Source organism: Callithrix jacchus, chromosome 17 (assembly GCF_049354715.1).
Source record: "Callithrix jacchus isolate 240 chromosome 17, calJac240_pri, whole genome shotgun sequence".
Classification (NCBI taxonomy): Eukaryota; Metazoa; Chordata; class Mammalia; order Primates; family Cebidae; genus Callithrix; species Callithrix jacchus.
In genome coordinates, this window is record NC_133518.1 from 41222253 (window position 1) to 41238204 (window position 15952).

The 15952-nt window shown below is 38.5% G+C and overlaps 1 protein-coding gene across 1 annotated transcript in view; it reads left to right on the top strand.

The window, feature by feature from the left end:
- SLC9A9 (solute carrier family 9 member A9) overlaps positions 1-15952 on the top strand; it is a 588021-nt gene that overhangs the window by 459296 nt on the left and 112773 nt on the right. Inside the window, exon 13 of the mRNA XM_002759520.7 lies at positions 2187-2241. Coding sequence (XP_002759566.1) covers positions 2187-2241 — 55 coding nt within the window. The remainder of the gene's footprint in view (positions 1-2186; positions 2242-15952) is intronic.

The following is a 15952-nucleotide window of genomic DNA, read 5'->3' on the forward strand; positions in this document are numbered from 1 at the left end:
CTCCCTTCTCTTCTACCTGCTCTTCCTTCCCTTCTCTTCCTCATCTCCCACTCTCTCCACTCCTCCTCTTCTCCCTCCCCCTCTCAACACTGCTATTCTCCCCTCATCCCTTCTCCCCTCCTTTCTCCTCCCTGACTTCCTTTCTCTCTCTCCTCCCCTTTCCCTTCTTATTCCTTATCAGATGAAATAGGTCAAATAGCTAGTTTTTCTACTCCAAGAATCAAAGCTTCCTCCCCTCCAGATGCTCTTCCTAGTGACCTAAAGGCAAAAAAATTCAGCACACAATAAATAGCTATTTATTTGCCTGCCTTGGTTAGAGAGATGGGGCTATTCATGCCTAGAAAACACTAATCTATGAAGAATCAGAGCTATTTTAAACAGATGGGTCTTTACTGTGACTGCTCTCCTTTTAAAGAGCCACGCATTTGCTTGACTGGAGGCTTCTCACAGAGCCTTGTTTCCCCCACCCAGACAGCAGGCCTGAAAGATGACTACAGAGGTGTTTATGAGGAACAAGAGTTGAAGAAAAGTCCCTAAATGTCTAGCAAATGTGGACTCACAGGAAGGGCTCTGGTGGAGCTTGGGCCAGACCTCTCCCCAGCCCTCCCACCCTGTGCAACTCCAGATGAAGCAGGCAGAGGGGTGTTTTCTGGAAGCAGAGGAAGTTTGAGTTTCAGGGCCCCTCACTTGGTCTGGCCCTCCAAGGCCCTGGGAAGATCCCCAGCGCTGTGTTCCCATGGTCTTATATTTTTGTAAGATTTGTAAAAAAAACATCGTTTCAACGGGTTCAACTGCTGTTTCTTTCCCCTACAGCTTTCTTTTCCTCGTACTTCTCCTCTGATCAGATGGTATTGGAATAGCTGTGGGCATCTGGGAGATCCAACTAAGGGGAAGCTGAATTGAGAGTGCATTTAGTTTACATTGAATGGAATACATTGGCATGGGCTGTAGTCACTTCTGTGTGTGGCTAAGCCACTGCTGTCCACCCCAGAGTAAGAACGGCTTACAGAAATAATGTACAAGGCTGAATTAAATATAAACGTGTCCTGTGGTACCTGGCATCAGAACTCCGTGGGTAGTGGAGGAAAAACAAGGTTTAAAATGCACTGAGCCAGACTGGAGACTCTGTTGAAAATTTTTCTAATCCTGATATGTGTAAAATACAGTGTTCAATGATGCCTTGTCAAAATTCAGGAAATTCAGGAATATATTCAATGACAAAGCATGGACACTAATAAGTACACTGTGCATTGCTTATGGGAATTCCATGAAATAAAATTTATCAGAAACCTTGCATTGGCAGGGCATTACCCTGTAGCAGTGAGGCACATTGCAAGCGTGTCTGTGTGTAAGGAAGCATGCTTTAATGCCTTCCAACTATCAACAATTTTGATCAGTCTTGCTAGCGGAAAGAGACCGCCTTATCTTTTTATTCTCTAATAAAAAGTCATTATCTTAAAGAGAGTAGCAAAGTCAGTAGGCAAAAATTCTAGAAGAAAAAGTTATTTTGGTGGTGTCAGGCAGCTAATTAATTAGAATATTTTGTATTTTTTTCTGGATTTTGAGATGTCTGTTGCATTTGCCAGCTTTAAAAACATATGTATTTTTGTTTGTAACTTATCCTTCTGAAGAGTCACTTTCACTCCCAATTTTGTATTTATATTTTTGCATTATTTTCCTTAAAGAGAGAGCCCCCAAATTATATACGCCTCAGGCCCCACAGTCTGAATCCTCCCTCTGGGCAGACTCTAGAAAAACATTCTGTGTTTTCTGCCTCGAGAAACCCTGCTCCAGGCTGGACACACAAATTCCCAGGGTATTTTGGTCAATGGGTGGTTGCAGCGGTACCAGGTCACCTTCCCTCCAGAATGTGTGTTTTTGGGGCTACAGAGGTCTTTTTCCCGGTGGCTGTTATCCCAGGTTCTCAGGGACACTTACCTTGCTGGGAAAGATGTAAAGAAGAGCTGCTGTTGATGCTTAAGTTCTCCAGCATGCTGAGGCCCAGCTGTTTAAATTCTCATTTTGGTATAAATCTGAGGCTCTTTTGAATCAAGAATAGGTAGGATAGTTTTCTGCCAAATCTTTCCTCAGATTCACATTATGTTTGGGTTAGGTCATCTGACACACAGGACTGTCACATGCCTTCTACAGCAGGGCACTGACCAGTTTTTGTTTTTCTTTAACAGAGTTGGTGTGGATCTGGATGAAAATCTGAAGGAGGACCCCTCCCCACAACACCAGGCAAGTCAAAGAAACCAATGCGTAGAATATAGAGATATGATTGGCTGTTCCATGTTTGTCCAGCATGTGGCCAAGGGGATCATTCTAAATGGAGCTTCCTCTGCTGATAAAACAAATGATATTACAATATAAAATACATGGGAATTCAGGATGTTGATAACTTTTAGCATATGAATACTTAGAACTAGCACATACTTGCAAGCCTCTCTATGGCAGCAGGAAGCCTGGAAACTTTATAAAGTACAAGCAAGACCATGATGGCTCTTGGAATCAGGCACTCCATGGTTCAAATCCCTACCAAGCAACTTGCTAGCTAGCTGACTCAGTGAAATTTACACAAAGTATGTCCAATGCATGTTGCACAAACAACAAATTGACTTATTTCTCCTGGATAGCTTCTCATTTATCAGGTCTGAGGACACAAACTGTCTAGGTGATCCATTCCTGATTTGAGCAAAATTATCTACAGATACCTGAAAATTCTTTGGGGTAATTGTTTACAACAATGAGCTCTTCCCTCATGTATTAGCTCATTTTCACAATGTTGATAAAGACATACCCAAGACTGGGTAATTTATACAGGAAAGAGATTTAATGGACAGTTCCACATGGCTGGAGAGGCCTCACAATCATGGCAGAAGGCAAGGAAGAGCAAGTCACATCTTACATGCATGTCTCAGGCAAAGAGAGAGCTTGTGCAGGGAAACTTCTATTTTTAAAACCATTGGATCTCATGAGACCACTCACTATCATGAGAAGAGCACAGAAAAGACCCACCCCCATAATTCAATCACTTCCCACCAAGTTCCTCCCACAACACATGGGAATTGTGGGAGTTACAATTCAAGATGAGATTTGGGTGGGGACACAAGCAAACCATATCACCTCAAGTAGGGGAAGTGCTTCTCCAAACTGAATTTGAACCTCACATTGAAGTAGAATCTGTCATTGTCAGTTTTGCACTAGCCATTTTAAACTCAGCTTTAAATAAGCAAATGTAAAGAAATTGTACACCTTTCGCTGAAATTAGAAGTAGGTGAACATAGACATAATAGGAAAAATAAATGATATTGCTTAACAAATTGTGTTATGAGCATATTTATATTCAAATGGAATCCCTCTCTCTTTTATTTCATTTTTATTTTTTCTATAATGCCATCAATGAGGCACAGCTGGTGACTTTTCCTGGGCAAGACGCCGCTTTTCCGGCACACACAGATGTGAAAAAGAAAGGAGTCTGTGCTCTGAGGAAAAGTCTGGGAAATTAAGTTGGTGATGATCCTGGCTCTCATGTACTTTGAGGGTTTTTTTGTCACATATATTCCAGAGCCAGGCGGTTTCCACAGACTCCATTGCCCACGAAACACACCTAACTGCAGGACTGAGCACAGCAGGCGTGCCCAGAGTGCTGGGATTAGAGCCAGCCTGGTGACCTTAGAAAGGAGATCAAAGCCCATCTCCTTACACTGGTGGGCTATAATGAAAAGTCAGTAATGTTTGGTGGTGGTTGATTTTTAAAAAGCATTTTCATCTTGTGTAGGTCATATAATTCATTCTCTTACCTTCAAGCAAAACTTTTATCTAAATTTTGTCCTTCTTGTATGCCTTTTTCTTTAGAAGAAAAAAAGACAGAATTATAAAATTCATCAAAGAAAATTCTCTATCTTTTTCTAACTGCCTAATATTCTACAGTCATATACATTTATTGGTAAAATTTCCAACTAGCCTAAATCCTTCCTTTTATAATTTAAATGTATTTTATCTCATTCATGTGACACTTTAAAAGAGAAGTTTATCATCATTGAGTAATAACTCTTACCTGAAGATATTATACCAATAAAAGTCATTTTTTATTAGAGAAATAGGATAGCATAACATAGAACAGTAAAAACTCTGTGATATTTGGGTCTTGGGCAAGGTGTTTACACCTTTGGGTGTCAGTTTCCCTCTCTATAAAATGTAAATGATAGTAACCTCTACCTCTTCAGGCTGTTATGACAATCAGGGGAAATTAGGTCTGTGAAAATGACCCAACTTAATTAAGCTAAACCCATCTCATTTTATGAAAGATGGGAGGCAGCTTAAACCACCACATCTAATAAAATCATAATAAAATATTTTTATAGAATTTTGAAATTCAGTAAAAAGTATTGATAAGAGCAGATAGTCAAAACCAGAGGGGTAAAAATATGAATAAGCAGATCATAAGATCTTATATACTCACTGTAGTCAAACCATAAGCAAGCTTTCTGATGGCCAAAGGGAAAAAATAATTAGTGATATATTAAATTTATCTCATTAGAAGGAAAAATCATAGCCTCTCCTTAAGTGATACAAAATGTCGCTATGTCTTTAAAGTAATTTCTCACTTGGAGACTGCTGTAGAGGACACATAAAGCACTATCTAAATGTTAAGGAAGTAGCATTATTATTGACACAGTTCCTCCTGAACTACTGCTGCCTACAAATGATTCTACTTTTAAGAAGTGTCCTGGAGAGAGATCCAAGATGGTCGATTAGCAGAAGTTCAAGATTGTAGCACCCAGTGAAAGCACAGACAGTGAGTGGATGCCACACTTCTAGATGAACTTTTGTTGCCCACAGACCAGGAGATTCCCAGTGGAGGAGCCCCATGGGTCACCAGCGTGACTCTTTTGGCCAGCGCCCCGGCACAGTGGTTCTCAGTGCAGAGTATACAGGACTGGGTGCCCTTTTAGTTGGTGTTTGGAGCTTCGGGAAGGCAGAGTCACCCATTCAGTTGATTGAAAAGGGGACTGAGGCGGGGAGCCAGGCAGAGATTCCTGGGCAGAAAAGCACCACAAATCTCAAAGCTGCTGTTTCAGCCAGCACAGTGGGTTGCCGCAGGGGAAATTACACAGATTCCGGCACCTTTTCAGTGGGCAACTGGAACACCTGGGAGACAGTCAATAATTCAACTAAAAAAAAAAAAAGAAGAGGCTCTAAGACAGGGAGCCAGGTGATCAGGTTTGGCTGGTCCCACCCCCACAGAAAAAAAGCAATTGGAAGCACTGAGGATTGAGAGTTTCACAGCAAGCACAGGTGAACCCAGGAAGGTACAGCTCTGTGGGAGAGGGGCATCCACTGAAGGGAAACTAAGAAACAGAAAAAAACTTTATCACCAACCAGCTGAAAGTTGGCAATTACAAAGACGACAGGTGGATAAATCCACAAAGATGGGAAGAAACCAGTGCAAAACGGCTGAAAATACCCGAAATCAGAATGTCTCTCCTCCTACAGGGGATTGCAGCTTCTCATCAGTAACGGAACAAGGCCTGATGGAGAATGAGTGTGATGAATTGACAGAATCAGGCTTCAGAAGGTAGATAATAAGAAACTTCTGTGAGCTAAAAGAACATGTTCTAACCCAATGCAAAGAAACTAAGAACCTTGAAAAAAGGTTTGATGAAATGCTAACGAGAATAGACAATTTAGAGAGGAATACAAGTGAATTAATGGCGCTGAAAAACACAACAGGAGAACTTCACCAAGTATGCACAAGTTTTAACGGTCGAATTGATCAAGCAGAAGAAAGGATATCAGGTTGAAGACCAACTTAATAAAATAAAATGAGAAGACAAGGTTAGAGAAAAAAAGGTAAAAAGGAATGAGCAAAGTCTCCAAGAAATATGGGACTATGTGAAAAGACCTAATCTACATTTCATAGGTGTACCTGAATGTGACGAAGAGAATCAATCCAAGCTGGAAAATGTTCTTCAGGATATTATCCAGGAAAACTTTCCCAACCTAGCAAGGTAGGACAATACTCAACTCCAGGTAATACAGAGAACACCACAAAGATATTCCTCAAGAAGAGCAACCCCAAGGCACATAATCATTAGATTCACAAGGGTTGAAATGAAGGAGAAAATACTAAGGGCAGCCAGAGAGAAAGGTCAGGTTACCCACAAAGGGAAGCCTATCAGACTCACAGCAGATCTCTCAGCAGAAACCTTATAAGCCAGAAGAGAGTAGGGGTCAATATTCAACATCCTTAAAGAAAAGAACTTTCAACCAAGAATTTCATATCCAGCCGAACTAAGCTTCATAAGTGAAGGAAAAATAAAATTTTTTACAAACAAGCAAGTACTCAGAGATTTCATCACCACCAGGCCTGCTTTACAAGAGCATTACATATAGAAAGGAACAACCAGTATCAGCCATTCCAAAAACATACCAAAAGGTAAAGAGCATCACCATAATGAAAAATCTACATCAACTAATGGGCAAAACTAGCCAGCTAGTATTAAATGGCAGTATTAAACTCACATATATCAATATCAATCCTAAATTTAAATGGACTAAATGCCCCAATCAAAAGACACAGACAGGCAAATTGGATAAAAAGCCAAAACCCATTGGTATGCTACGTCCAGACCTATCACATATGCAAGGATACACAAAGACTCAAAACAAAGGGATGGAGGAAGATTTACCAACCAAGTGAACAGCAAAAAAAAAAAAGAAAAGCAGGAGTTGCAATTCTCATCTCTGATAAAATAGACTTTAAAGCAACAAAGACCAAAAGAGACAAAGAAGGACATTACATAATGGTAAAAGGATCAATGCAACAAGAAGAACTAACAATCCTAAATATATACGTACTCAATACAGGAGTACCCTAGATACATAAGGCAAGTTCTTAATGACTTACAAAGAGACTTAGACTCCCACACAATAATAGTGGGAGACTTTAACACTACATGGTCAATATTAGACAGATCAACAAGACAGAAAATTAACAAGGATATACAGGACTTGAACTCAGACCTGGAACAAGTAAACTTAAATATTTACAGAACTCTCCACCCCAAATCCACAAAACATACATTTTTCTCAGCATCACATCACACCTATTCTAAAAGTGACTACCTAATTGGAAGTGAATCACTCCTCAGCAATTGCATAGCATTTCACAGGTTTAAATGAAATATTGGTTGGCTGCTTGTTTGTTATTTTCCTCCCTTTTTCCTTCCTGTCTCCATTGTTAAGTATATTTATTGGCATAAAAGAGGTTTTTAATACCCATTTTTAGACTGCATTCTAGCCTGGGCAATAGAGCAAGATTCCCATTCGCTCTCCCTCTTTCTCTTCCTCTTTCTTTTTCCCTTTCACTCTTTTTTTTCTTGCTTTCTCTTTTTTCTCCTTTTCTTTTTCTTCCTTTCTTTCCTAGAAAAAAGTGTCCTGTAAGTGTTTTTATTCATGATTATGTTTGATTACCAAAGTAGTTACATTTCAGAAAGAGGTTTTCTCCACACATTGGGATAATTCTTATCTTCAGTATCAGGTACAGGAAGCAGTGGGCTTTAAAGGGAGATATAACAAGCTGAAGCATCCGCACAGCTGCACCTCAACCTGGACCATTTTCTGGTACTTTCCAAACTGTCAAGAACCTCTCTGCTCTCATTTTACCTGGCAACACCTGATTTTATTATCAGCATCTCTTGCTCTGTTAGATTATAGAACATAACCCCAATTCTTAGGTGGATTGTATGTTTCCCCTTGATTTGCAAGGGGAAATTTATTAAACTGGGTTTGCATTAACAAACAGGTTAATCTTTGTAATAGGCAACCTTAACACAGAAACAAAAGATCCTATTCTTACCAAAAGCTAAAAATTTTGCAGGTAGTTATGGCTGTTACTGATTATACACTCTCAAAATCAAGAATAAACTGTGTGTGTGTGTGTGTGTGTGTGTGTGTGTGTGTGTGTGTATGTAATTTTCTCTGTTCTTTATTGTGGAAAGTGAAATCACTTTTGGGAATATGAACTTGTAGCTGTGGCTACTAGTAATGTCACAACTTCCCTTTTTGCCATATAATACTTTTAGGATGTGAATACTGTTACACAATTATTTGCACCAGGCACAAAAGCTTTAGAGAGCATGTTCCGTATGTAGATATTATACTCTGAATGCATACATCATGCAAACGTGCTAATTTGAGAACTGGAGGATACTGCAGTTTTGAATTTTATGTCTCTTAAATGTGAAAAACAAAACCCTCAGATACCCTCCCACACAAAAGGAAGTTTTCCTTGTAACTGATTCCTTGAACTTGAAAGCACACCTTTTCCAGAGTAGTTGCGAGTCACTGAAGTACCACACTTGCCTTCAGTCTTTTAACTCCTGCTACTCAAGGAAGGCTGTCAGTATTCTCTTTTTTCCTTTTGCCATTCAGTTATACTCATTCCCATATTTGTTGGGCACTAGCTATTATTCTTAACACTGCTCTAAGCACCTTATATGTGTTCACTCACTTAATTTCCAAGATAGCCCTGAGTAGGTACTATTATTATCTGTATTTTATAAATAAGGAAAGTGTATACAGAGACAATAAATAACTTGCCCCAAAACATACAGAAGGTAGAAGTGGAATTTGAACCCAGACAGTTTGGTTCCAGAGCTTGCACTCTTAACTGGTATGCATGCATGTATTCATTCATTTATTTGTACAAGTAATTATTGGGACCCATTCCTGTGGCACTAACCTAGATGTGAGAAGGAATTAGGAGTTACTGATTCAAAGCTGTCTTCCTCCCAGAGTGTATACTGTAATGGAGGACACTGATAGGAGAAAGGTAAACTACATTCTGTATGTTCAAAGCATGATTGCTGTAAAGCAGGTCAGAGAATAGAGAACAAGGAGGAGGCTGCTTGGTCAGGGCAAGCTTCTCTGCGGAAGTGGCATTTGATCAGAGGCCAGATCATGTATGAAGGAAACAATCCATGTGAGAAGGGGTTGAGTGGAGGTGGTCTGACAGAGGCTGCAGCAAGTATGGAGCTGCCCCAGATTCACAGTGGGTTATGGTGTGCACAAAAGCAGCAGGAGGGCCAGCGTGGCTGGAGCTGAGTAAGCAAGGTGGGAGCAGATGGAGAAAAAGTGGGAGAAACAGATGGGGGCAGGGGCCAGACCATTGGCCGTGGTGTTAGTTTTGAATTTTTTTCTGATGTTATAGACACCCTTGATGGTTTGGCTTGGAGCCTGGAAGTCATAGAATTAGCTTGTTTAAAAAACATTCTCCCCATTTTACCCTGCCAGCTGTTATAACGAGGATAATTTTCATCTTCTTTCATACAATTTCATTTTCTAACACACTATGCTTGTGTCTTCATGGTTTCTCTATGTTACCTTCCAATTTTCTTTTGTTTCTGAAAGTCCCTTCATTGAAATTCTGGTTTAGGTTGTCCTTTATTCTTGTATGTAACCTGGGTGGATCAGTTCTGGTCACTGCAGTACATGAAAGTCAGCCGAGCTGAGAAAGGTCTGGAGAAGGGCAGCTTCAATAACTGATAGAGGGACCTGCTGCCAGAGCAATGGGGAATAAAAGGATTAGGATTTTTCCATCAGAAAGACTAGAACTAAGAAGGGACACAACAAAGTATCTTTAAAAATATGAAAGGTGTAAAGTGAATGAAGACTGGTTTGCTAACTCCCAGTAAACCATAACCTGGAATACCTTTGAAGCCTGGAAGAGACCATGGGTGAATGATAAAAGTATTTGTTTGTCTGCACAATTGATAGTTCTTATTCAGGGTCATCCAGAGTCACAAGAGTTGGAAATATAAGTAGGTTCAAGAAGGGAAGAGATTAATTTAGCAGATAGTGGGGTCATCAGGGTCATTAAACAAAATTTTTCTTTGTGAATATTTTCGAATGTTCCTAATAAACCCAAAGAGAAGAGAATAATGAATCTCAACATACCCATCACCCAAATTTAACCATTATCAACACTTTTCCATATTTTATTCATTCATTGCTCCTATACTGTTGGAGTTGGTCTCACAGAATGTAAATTTCAAAATGCATCCCTACAAATATTTCAGAAATAGAATACGAGTCTCAAACTTTGATGTGACGCAGGTGAGAGTTTTTGTAATGTTATGTCATTGCAATGTCATTGTAACTAATGGTAATTTGAGAAAAATAAAATAAACATTTCAGAGAAAATATATTGGGTTTTTCCTTGGCCAACATTGAATTTATTTTGGTTATACTTACTTAAGGCTTATAGATTCAAAAATAAGTCCTCTCCCTATTAACTTTTTATTGCATAGGATTAAATTCTATATTTTTATCTTACCAGTAGTTCCCACAAGTGCATTGTTTAGAAAGTAGAAATGATAATGAGGAAGAATGAAAGGTGGCAGCTGTACTTTAATGAGCACTTTTTATATATTAAGTGATTGATAATTATATACATATATGTATATATACATAATCACATTTAATCTTTATCTCGACCAGTCAAGATACCTATATCACTCCCATTTACAACTGATGAAATTGGAGTTCAAATAATTAAAAATAATTTTCCCAAGACAACAAATCAGGGATGGGCTGAACCAGAGCTAAAGGCTAGAGCTGTTTCATTCTCACCATTGTGCCACATCCAATCTATAAACATGTTCTTTCTTCCCAGTAAGATAGCCTGTCAGTCAGCATTTGAGTAATCCTTTTGCCATTAATTCCTGGCCAGCCACATTTCCCAACCCTATCGAGAGTGTCAAGCATATTCTCATTTCAAGAGGCTAGAGGATATTCCTCATCCTCAGAATCCTTCCCTTCCCCCAAACCCAGTAAGCTGTGAGTATGCGTCCATTATCTAGGAAGTCTTTTCCTGCTGTAATGTGTATCATCCTTCACTCACAGTGCAGCCCGTTCTACTGTATCCCAGGAGGAGAGGGCCAACCCGCATCATTCTGTTTGTTACTTCCTCCCAGCAAGGGTTGAGTTGCCAAGCAGTCTTTAGCTCTTATTCATGCCGCTGTCTAAAGGAAGAACATTCCAGACAAGACAAGGGCCCTGAGGCAGAACATGCCTACCTGTTAGAGAAATAGCAAAGGTGCAAGTATAGCTGCAGTGAGCCACCAAAAGTATTATAAGCTGTGAATCAGTCAGATATAGGCAGGATAGTTATCTATTGCCACATAATGCTGCATAACAAACAAAATCTCGGGCATGAACAATAAATACTTATTCATCTCACAAGTCTGTGGGGTTCAGCTGTTCTACAGTAGAGTTGTTCATATATCTAGGGTCAGCTACAAGTTGCTGGATAACTGCTGATCCTAGCTAGGATTGCTCACGTGTCTGGGGTTGGATAGCTGTTGGCTGATCTAGGATAACCATAATAGGGATGACAGGTGCCTCAGCTGTGTACCACATGATTCTCATCTCATCTGGAACCAGTGGGCTACCCTGAGTATGTCTTTCTCCTGGCCATGACAAAGGCAAAAATGTAACAAAAATGGGCAAAGTTTCTTGAGGCCTAGCATCAGAAGTGATACATTGGCACTGCTACTGCAGTCTGTTGACCAGAAAAAGTTACAAGTTCATCCTAAAAAACAGGTGTATAAGTAAATAACTCCTTTTTGGTCAAAAGAACTGGAAATTTACCTGGTAAAGGCCATAGATACAGGGATGAAAAAAATGGCACCTCTGATGCAGTTAGTCTGCCATATAGGTCACATGGGCCAACATAAGCAGTTTGGACCTCACAGTAATCTGAACAATTTCAGACTTTTGAAATGTACTGATACTTATATTATGGTTCCAATTGATATTATCTTGGTGAGTATTCCATGTGTACTTGAATGTGTATTTTTGCAACTGTTTCAATACTATGTCAAACAATTGCAGAATCCAGTAGCATTGCTCAGGAAGTGTAAATCATTTCAAGTTGATTTTTTTTTTTGTCTACTTATTTTATCAGTTATTGATAAATCCTCGAATTGGACGATTGAACTCATGGATATAGAGAGTAGAAGGATGATTGCAAGAGTCTAGGAAGAGTAGTAGGGATTTGGGAAGGTGGAAAAGGTAGGGATGCTTAATGGGTACAAAAAATAGAAAAGATGAATAAGACCTATTTGATGGCAAAATAAAGTGACTATAATCAATAATAATTGTATATTTTAAAATTTAAAAACGTAGCTGGATTGCATGCAGTTCAAAGGATAAATGTGAAGACGTGAATAATCCCTTCTCCATAGTGTGCTTATTTCATGTTGCATGCCTGTATCAAAACATCTCATGTACCCCATAAATATATATACCCACTATGTATCCACAACATTGTTTTAAAAAATAATGAAAAAATTAAAAAAAAACCTCCAATTATAATTACGGATTTTCTGGTTTATCTGTTAAGTAGTGCTTCATGTGCTTTTCACTGGATGTAAAATTCTGATTTGATGGTTATCTTCTTTCAACAGTTTGAAAATCTCATTCTGTTGTGTTCTGGTCTCTCTTTTTTCTGGTGAAAAGTTAGCTGATTTTTTTTCAATTTCCTGGAACATAATATGCTCTGTCTTTCCCTGGTCACTTCTAAGATTCTTCTCTTTATCTCTAGTATTTAGAAGTTCGACTCTTATATGCCTCATTTTCTTAGAATTTATTCTAATTTAGATTCACTTAGTATCCAATCTGCCCTTCTTAAGCTAATTTAGTACATTTTAAATTCCAAATATAGTACTTTTTGGTTCTAGAAATTTTTAATCACTTTTTTTTTTTTTTTACTATTTCAGTGGCTTTGGGGTTACAATGGTTTTTGGTTACGTGGATGAATTACATGGTGGTGAAGTCTGAGATTTTAGTGTACCCGTCACTGGAGTAGTGTACATGGTACCCAATGTGTAGTTTAATCCTTAGCTCCTCCCAACCTCCCTCTTCTAAGTCTCTCAATTTTATTATATCACTCTGTATATCTTTACATACAAATAGCTTAGCTCACATGTATAAGAACAAAAGTTACTTGGTTTTCCATTCCTGAATTACTTCATTTAGAATAATGGTCTCTCACTCCATCTGAGTTGCTGCAAAAGACATTATTTTATTCTTTTTTATGGCTGAGACATGTTCAGTGGTGTATATATACTACATTTTCTTTAGCCACTGATTGGCCAATGGGCACTGAGGTTAGTGCTGTATCTTCACAATTGTGAACTGTACTGCAATAACTATACATGTGCAGGTGTCTTTTAGATATATTGACTTATTTTCCTTTGAGTAGATACCCAGTAGTGGGATTGCTGAGTCAAATGATAACCCTACTTTTAGTTCTTTAAGGAACCTCCATACTGTTTTCCATAGAGATGTACTAATTTACATTCCCATCATTGGTGTATAAGAATTCCCTTTCCATCACATTCACGCCAACAACTGTTGTTTTTTGACTTTATGATAATGGACATTCTTGTAGGAGTAAAGTAGTAGTATCTTATTGTGGCTTTAATTTCCATTTCCCTGATGAATAGTGATGTTGAGCATTTTTTCATATTTTTTGCCATTTGTATTTCTTCCTTTGAGAAAGGTCTATTGCTGTCATTTTCCACCTTTTGATGGGATTATTATTTTTCTCGATCTGATTGAGTTTCTTATAGATTCTGGTTACTAGTTTCTTGTCAGATGCATAGTTTGCAAATATTTTATCCCATTCTGTGGTTTACTCTGAGTTTTTTTTTTTTTTTTTTGGCTACATAGAAGCTTTTTAGGTTAATTATGTCCCATTTATTAATTTTTGTTTTAGTTGCATTTGCTTTTGGGGTCTTAGTCATGATTCTTTGCCTAGGTCAATGTCCAGAAGAGTTTTTTCTAGGTTATCTTCTGGAGTTTTTATGGTTTCAGGTCTTAGATTTATGTTTTTAATCCATCTTATTTTTTATAAGATGAGAGAGATTCACTTTCATTCTTCCACATTTGGCTATCCAGTTTTCCCAGCACCATTTAGATCAGTTCCATTGGTCTATGTGTCTACTTTTATACCAGTACCATACTGTTTTGGTAATTATAGCCTTGTAGTATAATTTTGAAGTCCAGTAATGTGATGGCTCCAGATTTGTTCTTTTTGCTTGGGATTGCTTTGACTATTTAGGCTTCTATGATTCCATATGAATTTTAGAATTGTTTATTCTAATTCTATGTAAAATGATAGTTATTTTGATAGAAACTAGATTGAATCTGTAGACTACTTTAGGCAGTATGGTCATTTTCCTTATATTGATTCTTCTAATCCATGACCATGGGATGTGTTTCCATTTGTTTGGACCTATGATTTCTTTCAGCAGTGTTTTGTAGTTCTACTTGTAGAGATCTTTCACCTCCTTGGTTAAGTATATTCCTAGGTATTTTATCTTTCTTTGAAGCTGTTGTAAAAGGGATTGAGTTCTTGATTTGATTCTCAGCTTGGTTGCTGTTGGTGTATAGCAGTGCAACTGATTTGCGTACATTGATTTTGTAACCTGAGACTTTATTGAATTACTTTATCAAATCTAGTTGTCTTTTGGAGGAATCTTTAGAGTTTTCAAGGTGCACAATCATATCATCAGTGAACACTGACAGCTTGACTTCTTCTTTTACAATTTGGATGCCCTTTATTTCCTTGTCTTGCCTGGTTCTAGAATTTCCATTTTATTCTTTTGTTACAATTTACATTCTGTGAAACCTTCACTTGTGTTTTCATTGTCTCTGTGTCTTTAAATTCCCTAGCATATTTTTGGAGTATTTTAATGCCATTGCCTGTTAATTCCACCATCTGAGTCATTTCAAGTTCTGTTTCTGTAGGTTACCTTTCTTCTAGCTGCAGGTCATGCTTTCCTGCTTCCTCCCATGTCTGGCAGTTGTTATGATATGCTAGGCATTATGAATATTACACTGAATGGAGTGTGGGGTATTCCATAAAGGTTGCTGAATTTAATTCAGTCAAGCAGTTTAAATCTTGTAAGCCTTAGTTTTATGTTTGCCTTCCTTGTTACATTTTCATTTCATCCTCAGTTTTAGGGCATGGTCATTCTAGAACATTGTCCTTATTTATAAAGCATGCTTTTTCTGAGATCTCAGCAGAACAGCTGACTTTTGGCTTTAGCTGAACCAAACTGCAGTGTTTCCTAGCACTGGATGATCTTAATCTCTCCATTTATTTCTCAGTTTCATAGAGTTTCTCCCTGCAAGGCTTTGTGAACCTCTCAACCTGTGCATGCACAGGTCATTGCTCAACCAAGGACCTAAGGGAAACATCTCCACAGACTTCTGGGTGTCCTCTCTGTGCAGTTTCCTCCTTTCTATACACAGCTACTCCAGCGATACCCAAACTCCCATCTCTAGCTCTTCAACTCAGTGAGACTGCTGTTCTCTGCTTGGACCCTTATCTCCTTACACTTCAATTGCGAAGGACTTAGAGGCAGAAGTCAAGGAAAATAGAGGGCTCACATCATTTGTTCCCTTCTTTCAAGGATCATGATCCTTTGCTGCCTGTTATCCAATGCCTGAATCCCATCATATGTTTATGATCCAGTTAATCTGCCATGGCTAACCATTGTGAAAGTGGTGTTGAAGTGGTTTCATAGGGAGATGCATTGCTTTGCTTTTTTTTTAGACACATACAAAATACTAAATAATGGAATCACAAATCTAAATGTGAGACTTTTATCTTTGCTACAGCAGTAGTGGCTCTGGGTCCTGTTAATTGCATGAACCAGGATCTTCTTGTTCCAGGGAAAATTGTTTGTTTGTGTTTGTGTTTGTGTGGGTGTGTGTGTGTGCGTGTGTGCATGCACACATATGCTTGTGTACATGTATATAAAAGAGTTATCACACCCACTGAATTATGATATGTATCAGGCATTCGTTAAGAATATCATGAAGCAGATACTGTGAGATGCTGTGAACTTCTTCCTCTCTGTAAGTTGGTTCA